At 40.8% G+C, this 17874-nt stretch overlaps 1 protein-coding gene across 13 annotated transcripts in view; it reads left to right on the top strand.

Annotated features, from left to right (window-relative positions):
- Positions 1–17874, top strand: part of PDZD2 (PDZ domain containing 2) — a 345154-nt gene that overhangs the window by 300493 nt on the left and 26787 nt on the right. For all 13 annotated transcript variants that reach the window (XM_070519816.1, XM_070519813.1, XM_070519814.1 and 10 more), the window contains 10 exons: positions 818–963; positions 4152–4271; positions 5064–5178; positions 7661–7734; positions 7878–8103; positions 8905–9022; positions 10661–10793; positions 15307–15388; positions 16873–16907; positions 17645–17771. In XM_070519816.1, the coding sequence (XP_070375917.1) occupies positions 818–963; positions 4152–4271; positions 5064–5178; positions 7661–7734; positions 7878–8103; positions 8905–9022; positions 10661–10793; positions 15307–15388; positions 16873–16907; positions 17645–17771 (1176 nt within the window). The remainder of the gene's footprint in view (positions 1–817; positions 964–4151; positions 4272–5063; positions 5179–7660; positions 7735–7877; positions 8104–8904; positions 9023–10660; positions 10794–15306; positions 15389–16872; positions 16908–17644; positions 17772–17874) is intronic.

Raw genomic sequence — 17874 nt, 5'->3', positions numbered from 1 at the left:
ATATTCTATTTCTTAGTCTAGGTGTTGGTTATTGGCACATTCACTTTGTGAAATTTCATGGAACTATACACTGATGATTTGTGCGCATTACTGTAAGTCGTTATACTTTAATAAAAAGTTAATTTAAACAGTCATTACTGTGGCCAGCCTGGTGACGTAGAGGTAAGTTCACATGCTCCACTTCAGCAGCCCAGGGTTCACCAGTTCGGATCCCAGGCGCAGACCTATGCCTTGCTTATCAAGCCATGCTGTGGCGGCGTCCCACATAGAAAATAGAGGAAGATGGGCACAGATGTTAGCTCAGGGCCAGTCTACCTCAGCAAAAAGAGGAGGATTGGCGGTGGATGTTATAGCTCAGGGATAATTTTCTTCCCCAAAAAATTAAATAAATAAAAAAGTCATTATTATACATGAAAAAAAGCATCTGGCCTAACAGTGGAACTATGGCAACCACAAAGTGATATTCCTCCTCACCAGAAAACCACCTACTGATAGCATTGTCACTATTGTTTGTTGGCTTATCAACCACGGCTACATCTTACTTGGGTGAAACATATTCATTGCCCCTTATGCAGTCTGCTCACTTCAAAACCAGGCCCTTTCTTCATAGTCTGGCACTAATGGCCTCAACACACACCTAGCTTATGCAGAGCTTGGTGGCAGAACACGGTGAGCTTGGTGCTTTGAAAGTATTGGATGCCAGGCCTCCTGAAAACCATGAATGCAGGTGTCAAGTCAATGAGTTTATGCCTATGAATACTCTTAAGATTCTTTTCATTCCATATCAAGCCATGTTTTCTTCCCCTCTTTTCTCAAGGGGGTGTACACCGTCTAGAGTCTGTTGAAGAATATAACGAGCTGATGGTGCGAAATGGGGATCCCCGGGCCAGGATGTTGGAGGTCTCCCGAGATGGCCGAAAGCACTCTCTTCCCCAGCTGCTGGACTCCTCAGGGGCAGCACAGGTAGTCCCATGGGGTGGAGCCTCTTGCTTTCTCATATAGCCATCGTTGCTTGTTAGGGATGGAAGAGCATGTTTCCAGCCCAGGGTCTCTAGGCTTTCTTTTATTCTTTCAAAGGCCAGCAAGAGCTTCTGTGTTCTGAAGAACTGCCTGTCGCTGTGGGCCAGGAGTATCTGGGACTAGAGATACAGTACAGAGAGAGAAGTCTATCCAGGGAGGCTAGAAGGCAATCAGCGTAATATTTGAAAATAGAAAAAAAAAAACCCAAATCCGTTGTTGAGTCTCGACATGTTGACCCCCTTCCTACTGTGTGTTTTGGAACTGAGAGCTGCTCTCATCTGCCAGAAGACAATGGCGCCTCACAGTCTGTGGTGAACCACCGTCGCTTGTTTAGTGGACAAGTCATGTGTCAGCATAACAACCGGGTCGGCGGGTTGGTGTTGGGACGTGTGAGAGAGGGAGGGAGTGTGTGAGTGCACCTTTGCCATGCCTCGGATCCTGCCTGTTACATGGCAGTGACTCAAACAGCCTAGGGCAGAAGGGGCTGCAGAGAGGGGTGAAGTGGGTGGTGATATTAATATTCCAGGGCTTGTCCCCATCGGAACTGAGAGCTCCATAACCCTGCACAGGGGTTCCTCCTCAATTACATCATCCTCAACCCACTCAAAACTGGGTAGATGTCTCCTGACCAAGCTAGAGGCAGGCTCAGTCTCTGGGGAACTTGTGAGGTGTTCTTTGAGTCCTGGCCCCATCCGCCAAAGGACTAAGGAGGACCCACTGGTATCTTGTCCCGGGGCCTACAATGGAGGGGGAGAGTGTGGCAGCAATGTCACCCATACATGCTTGGAGACTTATAGATGGTAGAGTTCTAAAAGACCTGAGTCAGGTCATCTGGGTTGACCTTGACCCTTACTTTTGGGGTGGTATCACTGTTTGACAGATAGGACAACTGAATCTCACAGAGGTTGGATATTTGCTCCAAGTAATATGCCAGAATCACTGTGAAGAAAGTTTTACCTGACCAGTAAAATAGAAAGTGCTCATGTTTCAGAGGCAGTTGCTATTTTGTGTTGAATCCAGCTTGAGTTGGGGCACCGAGAAAAAGCAGAGCAAAAAGCTTGCATGAGACCTGATTGAAACTCCTCAAGACCCGTGTCTGGAGACAAGTCTGTGGCCTGCTCAGAATGATCCAGTCGGACCAACAGAGTTAGGAGGAGATCAAAAAGTAGGAGAGCCGCATGCCAGGCTGTTTTAGTTAGTGTGGAAGATGAGAGAGAGTTTACTGCCATCACAGCCAAGGACGGTCTAGCATGGAAGCAGTGATTTCTTAACTGAATAACCGACCCTCTGAGGAAGCCTGACCAGATTTATAACCCAGAAATACCTGTTTCTAACCAGGCTTCCAGGAAGCAGGAAGCACAGTCTGGTGAAGAGGCTTTTTTTCTTGTTCTGTCTGCCTACACTAAAAAGTATTGTCTGGAGTAGAGCTATCCAATAAAGCTTTCAGCAACGATGGAAATGTTTTATATCCATGCTGCCCAATATGGTAGCCACATGTGTCTGTTGGGCCCATGAAAAGTGGCTAGTGAAACTGAGGAGTACATTTTTTATTTTAATTCATCTTAACTTAAACATAGACAACCACAGGGGCTGGCCCCGTGGCCAAGTGGCTAAGTTCACGTGCTCCACTTCGGTGGCCCAGGGTTTTGCTGGTTCGGATCCTGGGCCCAGACCTGGCGCTACTCATCAAGCCACGCTGGGATGGCATCCCACATAGCACAACCAGAAGGACCTACGACTAGAATATACAACGATGTACTAGAGGGCTTTGGGAAGAAGAAGGAGGGGAAGAAAGAGATTGGCAATGGATGTTAGCTCAGGTGCCAATCAAAAAGTATATATATAGACAGCCGCGGTGACTAGTGGCTGCTGTATTGGACAGCAGAGGTCTAAAAAGAGCAGTGGGGCCCCTGAAAGTCTTCGAGAAAACAGTGAAGCATGCAGGCCTCTGGTTCCCACTGGCTCCCAAGGGGAGACAGAATGAGGTGCTGCTGGAGTTAGATGATAGAGAAAGAGTTCCCTTACAAGTCCACACGTGAACCTCTGTATTCGAGGGTTGAAAACCTATGGGCTGTGTCTGGCCGTCTCTATGATGATTTCAGTAAAAGGGTAGTAGCCTTGCCAAGCCAACATCATTTTTTTAATGAATCAGAGTCTGGGAGGCCAACATTGCTGGCAGATATTTTATAAAACTCCAAAATATAATTGTTCTAAGCTGCTAGGAATACAAAAGTATCATTAGCAGACATTTCATTTCTACCTTTGAATGTAGAATATACTAATAAAGGATAAAAACTATCTTCTGACATCTCTTTTCTCGTATTAAACATGAAAGCGATATATATATATATATATATTTTGCTTGTGCTAGAGTATCTGTGCCATTTACAAAATTTATTATTCTAAGAAGACTAGCAAGGAGCAAACAGTAGAAGAGCTTTAGCAATAGATTCACTGACTCTCTTGTTTATGTTATAAATAGTGCACCCTGGTTACACACATGTATATTGTGGGTGATGGACAGGAAAAAGAGATCAAGATTTGAGCTGCTACGTGCCAGGAAAGGAAAGTGTGGCTTATGGGAAAGTATTTTATTTTCCAAATGTGAGGGATTCGAACTGAAGCTGCTGCAGTTTCTCAGCGGGCTGCTTTATATGGAATAACAGCTATCTGGGTTTGCGGTCTGGGTTTTAGAAGAAACAAGGGCTTGCTAAGTTTTTGAGTGAGTGAATTAAGCTTAAAATGGCAAGACACTTTCTGACCATGATTGTGAAGTTGGGATGAGGGCAGAGGGTTACTTCCAAGAGAACCCGACCACAGGGTGGTCATCCTACATCTCTGAGCCCTCTTGGTTTCTGGTTCCTGACTCCATTGCAGAAGGTGAGAAGTAGGCTCTGTGAAGGACAGTCGAGGAAAGAGCAACACCAGGTGTTTGCGGCCTCCAAGCAGTAAGGGCTATTCTTCCAATCTTCTTTATAATCTTTCTTTAAGCCACTGGACCAGAGATGGACCAGAGAGAAATAGCGGTCTAACCCAAAAGACAACTGAAGTTTTCAAAAATCTGAATAGATTTTCAGGCCACAGAAGGATAAATGAGACTCTCTCTGACCTTGCCATGTGCTGACTTTTAGGAATACCACATTGTAAAGAAGTCCACCCGCTCCCTGAGCGCTACTCAGGTGGAATCTCCTTGGAGACTCATTCGGCCATCGGTCATCTCTATCATTGGGCTGTACAAAGAAAAAGGCAAGGTGAGCTCTTTTCTGTGCACTGTTTTGCTCTCCAGGTAAAGGTTGGCCCGTGTTTTTTAAATAGTTACTTTTCACTATTGTTGTTTTTACATGAAAGAGAAAGTAAAAGGGATAAAGAGGAAGAGATTAAGTGGCCTTTGTTATGGATCTGAGTGGATTCCTGGCATCCTTTCCTGTGCACCTCTGAGCGAGATGGTCACACCCTTTTTGGCCTTATGATGTAAGGTGTCACCTCCGGGTGGCTAGGACACAATAAGGGTAGAGAAAATGCCCCAACTTTTACCACTATCGAGAGAAAATCAGACTCTGCAGCTTCAGGGACTACTCCCAGTTATTCTTTGGAATGAATTTTATGGCATTGTCGTATCATAAAGGGAATAATACAAATAACTTGATATTACACAAATATCAAAATATCCATTTTGATATAAAATGGAAAGACTGAAACGAAAGAATAAAACAAATATGGCAGCTGCACAGTGTGACATGGTTCTCATGAGCTATTGTTGATCCATGTGAAATTGCCGTTTTTGGAGATCAAAGATTGTCAAACATTGGCAGTTTCGTATGTTCAACCTAAAACTTTTCCCTTTAATGTAAAGCATAGCTAGCACAACGCTAATAGATCTGAGGAGGGAAGTGGAGAAGGGAGTACAAACTTGAATTTACAGCTAGTTAGCTTAACTCTGAGCCTGGTTGGGAGGGACACCTCAGTTAAATACTACAATGGGAAGGATGCCCTCAGTTAAATACTGCAATGACAACCTGCACCCCCGTTTGCTTTGGATGTAGGGCCTTGGCTTTAGCATTGCTGGAGGTCGAGACTGCATTCGAGGACAGATGGGGATTTTTGTCAAGACCATTTTCCCAAATGGATCAGCTGCAGAGGACGGAAGACTTAAGGAAGGTAGGGGAAAGCCTCTTGGTGGTCCTCAGTGGACGTGAGCTTTGATTCCATGAAGATGTGTCCCCTTGCAAGACGGGAAGTGAATGGCACAGCAGCTAAGGCCATGGGCCTGGGAGTCGAGGAGACCTGGGCTGAATCCAACACTTAGCGCATCAGACCTTGGACAATTGATATAACCTGAGCTTCACTCTCTTCGGTTGAAACTTGCAATATTAATACTTACCTTGAAGAGCTTGTGAGGATTAAATGAGATGATATGTGGAAAGTGGCTTGATATTTTTATTTGGGTCTTTAAATTCTACCTTGTCCCCTTGGTCGTTGATCATGTTCCTTTGCCTTGAAGATTCCTGAGAATTTACAGTCCATTCTTGCTCAGGGCTGGAGTACATAAACATCTTTTATGTTCTCCATAGCACCCGCCATTTTGCCATGCATAAACATACCAGACAAGTGCTGTTTTTCCTCCCAGCTTTATTAAGATATAGTTGATATATAACATTGTGTAAGTTTAAAGTGTACGTGATGATTTGATACACGCATATATTGCGAAATGATTTCCAGAATAAGGTTAGTTAACACCTCCATCACGTCACATAATTTTTGTGTGTGTGTTGAGAACGTTTAAGATCTACTCTTAGCAATTTTCAAGTACATAACACAGTATTGTTAACTACAGTCACCACTAAGAGAACTTATTCATGAATCCTGATTTTTCTACTCCCTTATTAATATACTGACTTCATGAAATGATTAAGTCAGAATATTTCTAGTTACCTTCAGAAAAGTTATGACTGTTCAGTTCAGTTGACCCAAACTATAGGTACTGTTATGTTATTGTGGCTTTTTTTTTTTTAACTGATAAGAATGAATTGGAGTCTCCTTCTTTTTGGCAGAGCGACCCTAGAAGCCTGTATGCTAATGATAAGACGTGACCAGGCTTAATATTTTGATGGCAGAATATTTATTTCTTTCTCTTAGAGGAAGGGTTAACTCCCAGGTGGTGTTTGTGTCTAGTTTCAGAACAATGTAAAATTCTAGCAGAACATTTTTATAATGGATATGCCATGTGTTCACTTGATTGAAATTCATCCTGCAATACTGGTAGAATGGAGCAAAATGGAAAAAAAAATCAATAGTTAGGGAAGGTTAATAGCACTTGATTCTCCTAAATACTGTTTTTTCGTATGTGTTCATTTACAATAAATGTAAGTCATTGGAATGAATTTTCAACCTGTTGAATGATCTGTCTTTTAGAAATCTTATATAAAGATTTTTTAAGAGCATGAGCAATCGTTTTAATGTTTCTATCCTTTTCCCATATGGAAACAAGCCAAAAACCTCACCTAGTTGAGGAATTGGTTGTGCCAGGTTATTTTTAAATAGATTATTTCACTTATTTTACAACTTCTGTAACTGGATGAAAGAGAAGGAAGCTAACAAATGCATGGGGGACTGCTACATTTTTGAACTCACCTACAGGATTCCTGTAATCAAACACACAGTGTGCTCCTGGCATTGACTGTCCATGATTGGTGACAATGTCTGTTCTTATGCTGCTTTGCACTTTGTCGTAGGTGAGGGAAGTCTCTCTTCTGTCCTGCACTGCTGTGCAAGGTTCATCTGTTCTTCTCTCTGGGGCCCCTTTGTAGTGTATTTGATGAACTGTTATACCAAAAACCAGACCATGTCACAAGAGTACAAACCAGAAACAAGCTCTGATAAGTCAATAGGATGTCCAAGTTCTTTTATATTCCCAGCAGACACTATCAATAGCTTGAAAATTGACCTGACAATGTCGTCTTGGGGTGAAGATGAGTCCAGGATAGTTTGAGAGAGAGAGTACAATTTGACATTAGCCTAGAGTAATCTCTTAGATAGAAGTATATAGTAACTTGCCGGCTTAATGACTGAGAACCTGGAACAGCACCAATAAGACCAGGCATCTAGACCATTTCTGGAGAAGAGGTTGCCATTCTTAAATAACATCTCAGAAGTTGTTTGTCTTTATTATTGAAACCATTTTCCACAGACTGTGATGATTCTCCAGACGTGTCCTTTTGCAGGTATCAGAGTGGCTTCTCACATGTTCTGTGTGTTCATGCCTCATTGCCAGTAGGTTTAAGCTTTTGAACAAAGATTACAAAGACAGACTTGAGACCCAGTTTTTGCAGTTTGATCTCTAAACATAGGACATCTGTTATCAGACTTGGCAATGGCTAAAGAATAAGATCTTGATGCTTCTCATAGTTGTTTAAAGATGGAAATACAGAATTACTGCAAAAGAATATGCATTGTCATTAATTGTCCCATTTTGTGACATTCTTGGAAGCTAAGTTAATGAAAGAGAGTTGGAACAATAAAATTCATTTTATAGAGTTGTAAATCAGGGACCATATGGTATACTATTCTAGTACTGACTGAGTGGTTAGATTCCAGTAAATTAAAGCTTGATGTTAATGTAATTCTCATATTTGGTCACTAGGGGATGAAATCCTAGATGTAAATGGAATACCAATAAAGGGCTTGACGTTTCAAGAAGCCATTCATACCTTTAAGGTAACAGCATTCTTACTGATCTCCTTTATCTTTGTTTTTCTTCCTTTATTTCCTTCTGGTTTGGGTTTGGTGATTTCTTTTTTCACTCTTTGACGTAGGGCCAGACTGAATGTTTTAGCCCTCCTTTTTTCTTGTTTTCTCAGCAAATCCGGAGTGGATTATTTGTCTTAACAGTACGCACAAAGTTACTGAGCCCAAGCCTCACGCCCTGCTCCACACCGACACACATGAGCAGATCCAGCTCCCCAAACTTCAATGCCAGTGGAGGAACCTGTGCAGGAGGCTCTGATGAAGGCAGTGCTTCATCCCTGGGTCGGAAGGCCCCTGGGCCCAAGGACAGAATTGTCATGGAAGTAACACTCAACAAAGGTGAGACCAGCTATTCGTTCACTTTCGTTACATTCTATCAAATGACAATTTGTAATCTGTTCTTACGTTAATTTTTTGTATTCTTTTGTGAATTCTTCCTTTAGAACAATCTGCTACCAACAACATAGGGTATTCTCTAAATGGACAGTGGGATCAAAAGGAGAGTTTTTAGTCATTTTCGTAAAGTGAGGGGAAGTTACCAGTAGCACAAAGTCTTTTAAGCTCTCCCCAGATGAATCAGTGTGTGTCAGACTCATGTTAGAAAAAAAAATCACTGACTAGCTTAATTCTAGGGCTGATAAAAAATTTTAAAGAACAAAAGATTATAGTTAAGAATACAGTTAACACCAGTAACTAAAAGTCATGAGTGATCGCTACATCTTACTGCTTTTCATCTTTGTTTATTTTTGCCCCTGCTCACCTACTGTGGAAATATGATGAGCAATTAAATAACCAAAAGATTAGTTGCTAAAAAGAGAGGTGAAAGGAAACCTAGAAGTTGTGTATCCAGAATAAAAAATATTACTTTGACTCTGCATATTTCCAAAGCCAGATCTGAGGAGGCTGTTTAAGCAGAGAGTAGATCATGGAACAATTGACATCCATAGTTAGCCCCTGGTTCTGCCATGGACTCATTTCATTAACAGAGTATGGCCAGGTTGACAAAGAAAAGCAGGATTTACATTCTGAGTCTGGTCAAAAAATAAATGGTTATTGGTCTAAATATACCTTAATGTAGTTCCAAGTCACTTAAACTTTTCTTTTTTTGATTTTGTTTTCTTGGAATGATGCCTCTCACAGAGCCAAGAGTTGGATTAGGCATTGGTGCCTGCTGCCTGGCTCTAGAAAACAGCCCGCCGGGCATCTACATTCACAGTCTTGCCCCCGGATCAGTGGCCAAGATGGAGAGCAATCTGAGGTTTGTTGTAAACCTGATAGTATGGGGTCTGCATGTTCGTGAATATGTGAATACATGCACATGTAAGATATCTGTCCTGTTACATTCCTTTGTGGGATTCTAAATCTCTGTATTATTGGCAGTATTATAGCCAGGATTACAATTAATAGCATTTCTAAGATAAAGAGCTAATATAAATGAAATTTGGTTGAATTAGAGAACTCTGGATCATGGCTTTCCCTATCTTGTTCTATTTGGACTCAGAAGCTCAGTTTCAGAAACTTGACAAAATCCAGCTCTATACCAATATCTATGAGGATCTAAATATTTTCTTTCAGTTTTTATTCATTTATGTGAAATTCGTATGAGGTACTGGGAACTGTTCATAATGGTTTGGAATCGCTGGATACAAGAGAGTCCTACAATCTTGCCCTTGAATAAATAATAAGAGGATAAAAGGAGACTTTTATTATTAAATATAATCTCTTGAACCTTTTCTGTTGTTCCATTCCTTTTCGAGTGGTGATGTCTACATGCTTATTGTCTGAAATCACTGCGTGTCTGATTTCTCAATCCAGCTAGTTGGGCTGTAGCATGGGTATCCTGTTTGTACAAGAGCTGTCTAGATGTTCTATCATGCAGTAATTGCAGTGGGTCCGTGCCCACCTAAATTTCACAGGAATGTACACGTATTGCACAAATCGCTCTGTGCAAACAGTATCACCTTTCTCCTCTATAAGCTTCTAAGTCCTTGAGGAGTTGAGGAATTGTCAAAAGGACATTCCTTGAGGTTGCCATTTTGGGGCCCTGTTAATAGATTATATTATGTTTTTAGTTAATCATCAGAGTGAATTTCCACGCGAAAAAAAATTTAGCAAATCATCCAAAGTACATTAAAGAAAATATACTTTTAGAACCCAAGGAAAAAAATCCTTTAATGACATCCCAAGATGATGTTTCTTTCTTGAATGGTTCCATATGTCTGGAGACTGCCAAATGAACATTCTTCAAACCCCACATAAAGAGTCTTTGTTCTCTCATACTGAGTTCTCTCCCTATAATTTCAAGTCAAAATGGGCATCTTGTCCCCAATTTCTCATTTGTTCAAATTTGAAACGTTTTTACAAATTCTTGGGTAACCTTTGAGCTTCAGATATTTCCTCCTTAAATTATATTACAATAATCATTTCAAGATGGTAGGAAAAAAGAAACTGATGGTGGTCGAGGGGCTATCACGTGATGATCAAGTGGTAGACAGACCTGAGTTCAACAGTGGGTGACATCTGGGTGACCTCTCTGAACCTGTAGCCTTATCTACATAATGAGAATAATAATATCTATTCAAAGCATTGTTATGTAGATTGCTTTGTATAGTGCCTGGCATACACTATGTGCTCAAGAAGGGGTTCTTATTATCATTTTACTTAACTTTGCTACTTCTGAAAATGCATGTAGATATGCATAATAGCCTTTGCCAATTTAAAATTGAATGTGTTCGTGTGAATGTGTTGCTTTTTTACACATATGCAAAGATGAAAGGATGTCAATTCCCTCTTTAAAGTATTCAGAAAAGATTTCATATTATAAACGTCTTCCAGAAGGAAATCTTGTAAAAAGCTAACAGTTACCACAGAGTGTTGATTGTGTTGCCCTCCGCAGCCGTGGAGATCAAATCCTGGAAGTGAACTCAGTCAACGTTCGCCATGCTGCTTTAAGCAAAGTCCATGCCATCCTGAGCAAATGCCCCCCAGGACCCGTTCGCCTTGTCATCGGCCGGCATCCTAATCCAAAGGTGAAGTATTTCATACAGTTCTGAGTATAGGAATACCGCTTGGCTATTTGCCCAGTAGCAGTGACACACACTGTATTTCTATGACAATGCATACTCTTTGGTGACAGTTCACCCAGCTGGGGATGGGAATCAGCCTGTGGCCAAGGTAACTGATACACATGGGAAAGGAATTGTTGATCTGGACTTCTTTGTCTTCAAACTCTTAGAAAAGTCTACTAGAGAATTTTGACAATATTATTGGTGAATTTAAAATTTGGTGAAATGTAGGAGTGCTGGGTTTTGAGGAACCCCCAGCTAGCTGTTTAATCGCTAGTTAAGATATGGATTTCTGCATCAAGAAAATCTGAGAACATTGGACTAAGTGATCTGTCCAGGCCATCCGTGACCTGAACAGAGTATTTCTGTAATTAAGGCTTAAGAGCCCACGAATTCTTTTTCAGCATTGATGTCACACTGTTGACCCACACTAAACTTGCAGATAATTTCAGACCCTGTATCATTGGCCTCCCCTTTTACTTGGTTATCTCTCTTCTATACTTGTGCATTCCTTTTAATTTTTTAGGCTAACCACAGGATACTTAAGCAAATTCAACTCACCTCACTTTGAGCATTATTTTTGTTGTTTTGAGTACTCGATGTAAAAATCTTTTTAAATTAGCTTGTCTGTAATATTGTACTCCAGTTGTGTTTTACAAAATTTAACTTTTTCCTTTTAACAATTCAAAATGCTCATTAAATATATTAACTCTTCCCATGCCTGTCATATGGCCACTCCCTTTGTATTATTTGTAGTGCTATTTGGTTATATCCTAAATGGCCCCAGGCTGCTGTGCTTGATGGACTTGTGTGCCATTTTCAGAATAAGACGCCTGTGCCTGGAGACCTTGTGGGTCTTCCCATGTGCCACGTCTGAGATTTCTTTAGTGTATTAACTTTATGGGATCATCTTTAGTGTCTTGGTGGTGTTCGTTTGCTGTATTCTCCTCAATACAAATAAGAGCTGTGGAGCTGTGACTCCATGTCTTGATCTGGGAAGGTGATGTCAACCACAGTGCTTAGGCAAAGGTTGCCATTAGACTGATTCAAAGTCAACTCCCCTCTTTTCCAGATTGTTTTCTCTTACCTATGTGCATTCTCAAAAATGCCATACATAAAATAGCATTAATATAACATCAAGTCCAACTTCTGCCTTTTTTCATTTTTTTCTACTTGTTACTTCCCATTTTTCTCCTTTCTATCCAGTAGTCCTGACTTTTTCCCTTAGAATCCATTCTACTTTGGTCCCCTGCTCTTCCCATGGCTCTCTTTGGGTCACTTTAACACTGTGTGCCTCACAGACACAGCTACAGCGTTCTCAGCTCCTTCCTCCAGGATCCTCTCTTAGATTCTACCACCCACATGGCCACACCTCCTTTTACCTTAACAAGCAGTCCAGGAAGCCGTGGCTGACCTAGCACAGTCCTCGGCAACGTTATAGAAAATTATGTTCTCAGTGGTTTGCAGGCATTGGCTTCAAGGCGTGTCTGACATCAAAATCCATTCCAACATAGCACAGGTCATGATTTGTTCGGAGGTCTGCTTCATCTCAGCCCAAAAGCATCTGCCTAATTTGCCAATACAATCAATATCAAAACTGCATTTCAATGCAAAGCATAATAATCCTGATAGGCTGGTGGTCTGTGATCCTGTTGGACACACAGGTTGATTCATGTCTAGCCACAGTAAAATGGTCGTCATGGTGGTGTTGGGGAGAGGTCCAGCAAAACCAAATTTCAGTGTTTGTCTGACTGGATTTCACGTTTCTTCCTAGGTAAACATGGTGTTCTTAGTTGTAACATCATACTGTATTTTTCTTTTGGTCAAGATTCCATTTTATGTTTAATGTATTTTTGTACCTCTTATCCCAGCATTTCATGCCAATAGCACATTTTGATACTGAATGTATGTGCTTCCTTAGTTTTCATGTTGTTCCAAGAGAAATACCACAAGGATTTTCTTTTCTTCTGTTTCTCATAATGACTGGGGCAGTGGCTGCCCGATTGGGATATTCAAACCCTCCAGGTCTAGACAAGCTCAGATTTGGACCTGCTCGGGTAGCAGCTTCTAGCTTGTTAGGTAGAAGAAAGTAATAGAGGTTCATTTTTAATTGGTACTGGGGCTTTCAGTGTGATTAGAATTAGCCAGGAAATGTTTCACTTGTTTCAAATCCCAGCCATTTTTCTCCTACTCAGAAAAACAATAGCAATTATTGAAAGTCTAATATCAAGAAAAACTTGCAACCACTATTTAAGCTGATATTTTCCCAGGCTCATTTGTACAAAATTACTCTTTGCTTTATGAAGGGGTGTGTGTGTGTGTGTGTGTGAGTGTGTATACCTGTGTGCATGTATGTGTACATATTTTATTTCCTATGAAGCCTACTACAAAGTATTACATAAAGGCCATGATGTGATTGTGATTTATCTGTGAGGTTAAAATGTAATGCTGAATCCTGTATAAAAATATTTATTTACCTATTAAGGCAAATTTATCCTAAATAAATAAATAAAAACTATCCAAATACTGTTTATGCTACATGTTATATATAGTACACAAAATTACCATTCTGAGCTTAAAATATTCTTACCTTTAAAAAAGAAACTCCAGGGGCCAGCCCCGTGGCGTAGTGGTTAAGTTCGCACCCTCCGCTTTGGCAGCCAGGGGTTTCGCTGGTTCGGATCCTGGACATGGACCTACACACTGTTCATCAGGCTACGCTGTGGTGGCATCCCACATAGAAGAACTAGAATGACTTGCAGCTAGGATATACAACTACATACTGGGGCTTTGGGGAAAAAAAAAAGGGGGAAGATTGGCAACAGATGTTAGCTCAGAGCTAATCTTCATCAAACACACACACAAAAAGAAACTCAATACAAGTTATGTCTTTTAAAATATCTCATAGTTCAGCATTTATCAGGCTTTTAAAAAGTCTTCCCATGAATAATGACAGTTATGGATAACAACTGATGGGGGAAAAAAACCATGAATTTACCATGATAACAATAAATATAGAAGGAAAAGAAGAGTTATGAAATCACTGTTTTGAAAACTTCATCATAAAAATTGATTGGGGCAAGAATGATCAGTGATGCTAAAACCATTGAGTGGAAATATATTGGGGAGCAGGATATTGACGTAGTCTCAAGCTATCTCCTCATTACTCATTAATAACAAAAGAAAAAATCCAGTGAAGAAATCTGGTGAACCTCACCCTAATGGAGTGGTCACAGTTATCTCCAGTTGTGAAACACACTGACCCTGAGGGCCCCTGTGATATACCGAGAAGGAAACAATTTTTGTAGTTTTTCGGCCCAAAAATGCGTGATCTAAATCTAAGCATGAAGAGACTATCAGACAAATCCTAATTGAGGGTTTGGATTGGCATGGTTTCTTCTAAAATGTCAGTATCATGAAAGACAAAGGCTCAGAATTGTTTTGGATTAAAAGAGGACAACTAAAGACACAGGGCAACTAGATCCAGAATTGAATTCTGGATTGCCCAAGAAATTTTTCTATAAAGCATTCCTATGCAGAGAAGTTGGTCAGTGACAGTCCGCTAGAGGTCCACAGCAAGATGAGGAGCTGGTACCAGAATGTAAATCAGTTACATTACTATGCCCACCGTCTAGTTGAGTTGACATTTTTCCCTAGGAAGACACTGTTGATGAAAGAAGCTGAGGGTTGATTTGCATTCTCAAGGAAAATCCTTATCTTATCTCAGGCTGGCGTCAGACTTTCTGTGAAGTACTTCAGTCTACAGACACTTTGTGTAGCATTTCTGAAGGATAGGCTTAGGACAATTGGCTCAATTAGAATATGAAATGTATACTAGACAGTTGTTTTTATCAATGTTGTATTTCCTGAATAATAGTACCAAGGTTATTTAAGAGAATGTCCTCATTTTTAAGAGATACATACTAAAATATTTACACGTGACGAGTCATGATGTCTGCAACTAACTACCAAATGGTTTAGTAAAAATTTATAGCAGTGTGTGTGTGTGTGTGTGTGTGTGTGTGTAAAGACGGAGCATGTGTGTAAACAGGGCAGAATGTTAAAAAATAGTGAATCTAGAGGAAGAGTATACTATTCATGTGCTACTCTTGCAAGTTTTATATAGGTTTGAAATTATTTAAATAAAGTTTAGGAAAAAAGAATGAGAAGTGAGTGTTCTAGAGAGCGGCAGATGTCAGCGGTGTTGTTGGTAACCACAGCACCTGAATGCTTTGCTGAATGATCTTGGGAATCAGTCGAACCCATTGTTTTGAGTCCATTGTTTCGAGCAATCAGTTAACCCAGCTGTATACTTCTTATATGCCCCAAATTACTGCTTCAGAGGATGGTCATCATCTCTGGCCCTGTGGTTTTCCTCTGTCTCTGTGCTCTGACTCTGACTCTGATCCTAGCTGCTTTTCTTGGGGAAAAATAAATAAATAAAACCATCTAATTTGTGCTTTCTGCTGAAAATCAGGTTTCCGAGCAGGAAATGGATGAAGTGATAGCACGCAGCACTTATCAGGAGAGCAAAGAGGCCAATTCCTCTCCTGGCTTAGGTACTGTAATTGCACATTTTCATTCACCATTCAGAAGAGTTTCTCATTACGTTCCCCCACGGGGCACTCCCCGCCTGCAATATTATTGAAGTCTGTGTAATTATCAGGTTTGGCAGAAGTAGCTGTCAGACAAAGTGTGTGCTTTCTGTTAGCTGCTACTGTTGGTTTCTACAGTTATTTAATGCGCTTTATTAAAGTTCTAGTCGTGCATGCTTCTTACACTACTTTATGGTAATTTGCAAAAATGAGTTAGCAGCATTTCATGTGTTTATGTACAATTCATCTGAAATGTTCTAGGTAAGAATGAAACGATACCAAAATATCAGTTGTTTGTTAGATACAGAGTATTATCCACCCAAAAACTGGGGATTTCTTGACATGAGTTAAAAGTTTTAACTTAAGAAGGGTAATCAAGGCTGCAAAAATCATGATTTCTCCCTTCTTAAGCAGAAAAGCTCAGGCAGAGAAGGATTGAAATAGTAAAGAATTTCATATGAATTTAAAATATGAAATACTGTATCAAGTTTTAAAAGTAATGTTTCCTGTAGGATGGAAACCTAAATAAAGGACTCTGCAAACATGTCGGAACTTGAGACGTGACTGATGTTAAGACTGATGCTGAGAGGAAAAGGAACTGAGACATGAGTTACTGGTTGTCAGAGGAAAAGGAAGGCCTAGGATTTTTTGGCAATCATGAAATACCCTGATTATCTGCATCCATAATTAATATATTTAAAGTCGGCACGGCTAGAATGGGCTCTTTATTCAACCAGCTCAGTCTCCAGACCTGCCTGAAAGCTGTCCTCTCATAATTCCAGGATATCTGCTGGATCATTTATAGAAGATTTTATTAAGCCATTATCCTCATGCCGAAGACCTTTTTGCTCATGACATATAATTTAAAGTCTCAATGTCGAGTCTTTTCATCCTTCAAATAAAAACTAAAATAGATAGTCAACCCTCTCCCCAGTTCTTTCATGAGTTTCTTGGGTGGTGCACCTTTGTTCATTCATCCTTCAGTCCATTCAACAAATCCCACTGAACACTTCCTAGATCCAGGTACAGTGCTGAGCACTGTGGGGTCAGATCAGTGAAGGTCTCAGCCCTGTGGAGAGTTAAATAGTTGAGGAAGGGAGATAAGATGCATCCGCTTATAATTAAGTTACGCCATGTGTATGGACGTTGGCGTGTGGGTAGTATAAAATATTTTTGAAATTCAGAAGAAGTTGCTTCCAACTGGGATCATCATGGAGGTGGTCGCCTCTGAGTTAGGGCTTGAAGCGTGAACAGGATTTTGGGCAGTGGGATGGGTTGGGGTAGACTGCATGCCCGTCCATACCTATGCATAGGGCCATATCCGTCACTACCAGTCAAGCAAAGAGGGTTTTGTTTCATATGTTCGGCTCCTTCTTTTCTAGTTAAGGATGGGAGCCTATTTGTAAGGACCATTGTTTTGACAATATGGTAAATTTTTTCCCCAACAGGTACCCCCTTGAAGAGTCCCTCTCTAGCAAAAAAGGTGAGTTAAGGCACACTGCTGCCTCGTTCAGCTGGCCTAGGAACCAGTTCCTGGAGCCCATAAGTCAAACCTGAGGACCCAGCCCATATTTCTGTCATTTTTGGTCATTTTACACAAAAACAGCAACAGTGCTAATTTGAGAACAAATATACACGTGTGTTTCTTTTATTAAATATTTATCCAGGAAAAGAATTGAGCAATAAAATAAAAGAACTGAGCTATAGTTTGAAAAGTAGTTTTTAAAATGCTCCATAGAAAAGGGGGCCCTACTCAGTTCTGGGGGGACCTGTGACTTTAAGGAGACTGTGGAATCGTTCTCAGCTGGCTGTTCCTAAGCCCAGTGGATCAGAGAGCAGGATTCGAACTCCCCGGTTGTTTGTTTCATCAATAGGCTGAACCAGTGGCATGGAATTTCATTCTGTTTTCCTATCTCTTCCCCGACTGTTTTTCCTGGGATGGTTCATATATTGCTGCTGGGGCTTTTCTGATCATTGCCAAACACTTGGCCTAAAAAATAGTTCTTAAAAACATTGTCTGGCAGCCACTGTTGCCTTTTTATTCATTAATTGTTTAATTTAGCCATCCTAAAGTAAATGGAAGTGGGCGTTTACTATCACAGCTGTTTCAAATGACCATGGATTAGAACAATGTGTTCTTGGAAAGATAGGCAGTAATTACTGTTTAAAATAATCTGCTTCTGGTGTTCCTTCTTCTTCATCCAACACTGTCTTCAACAGGACTCCCTGATTTCTGAATCTGAACTCTCCCAGTACTTTGCCCAAGATGTCCCAGGCCCCTTGTCAGACTTTGTGGTGGCCGGCTCCGAAGACGAGGATCACCCAGGAAGCGTCTGCAGCACCTCCAGTAAGCCATGACTGTTTTCCAACTCTGGCCATCATGGTGTGAGAAGAGAACTGGAAACCATGCGTCTGGCTGAGTGGAAGCCGTCTTTCTACCCTGACCAAAT

This window comes from Equus asinus, chromosome 10 (assembly GCF_041296235.1).
Source record: "Equus asinus isolate D_3611 breed Donkey chromosome 10, EquAss-T2T_v2, whole genome shotgun sequence".
Taxonomy (NCBI): Eukaryota; Metazoa; Chordata; class Mammalia; order Perissodactyla; family Equidae; genus Equus; species Equus asinus.
The sequence above is the reverse complement of the archived record's forward strand: the minus strand, read 5'-3'. Positions and strand labels throughout refer to the sequence as shown.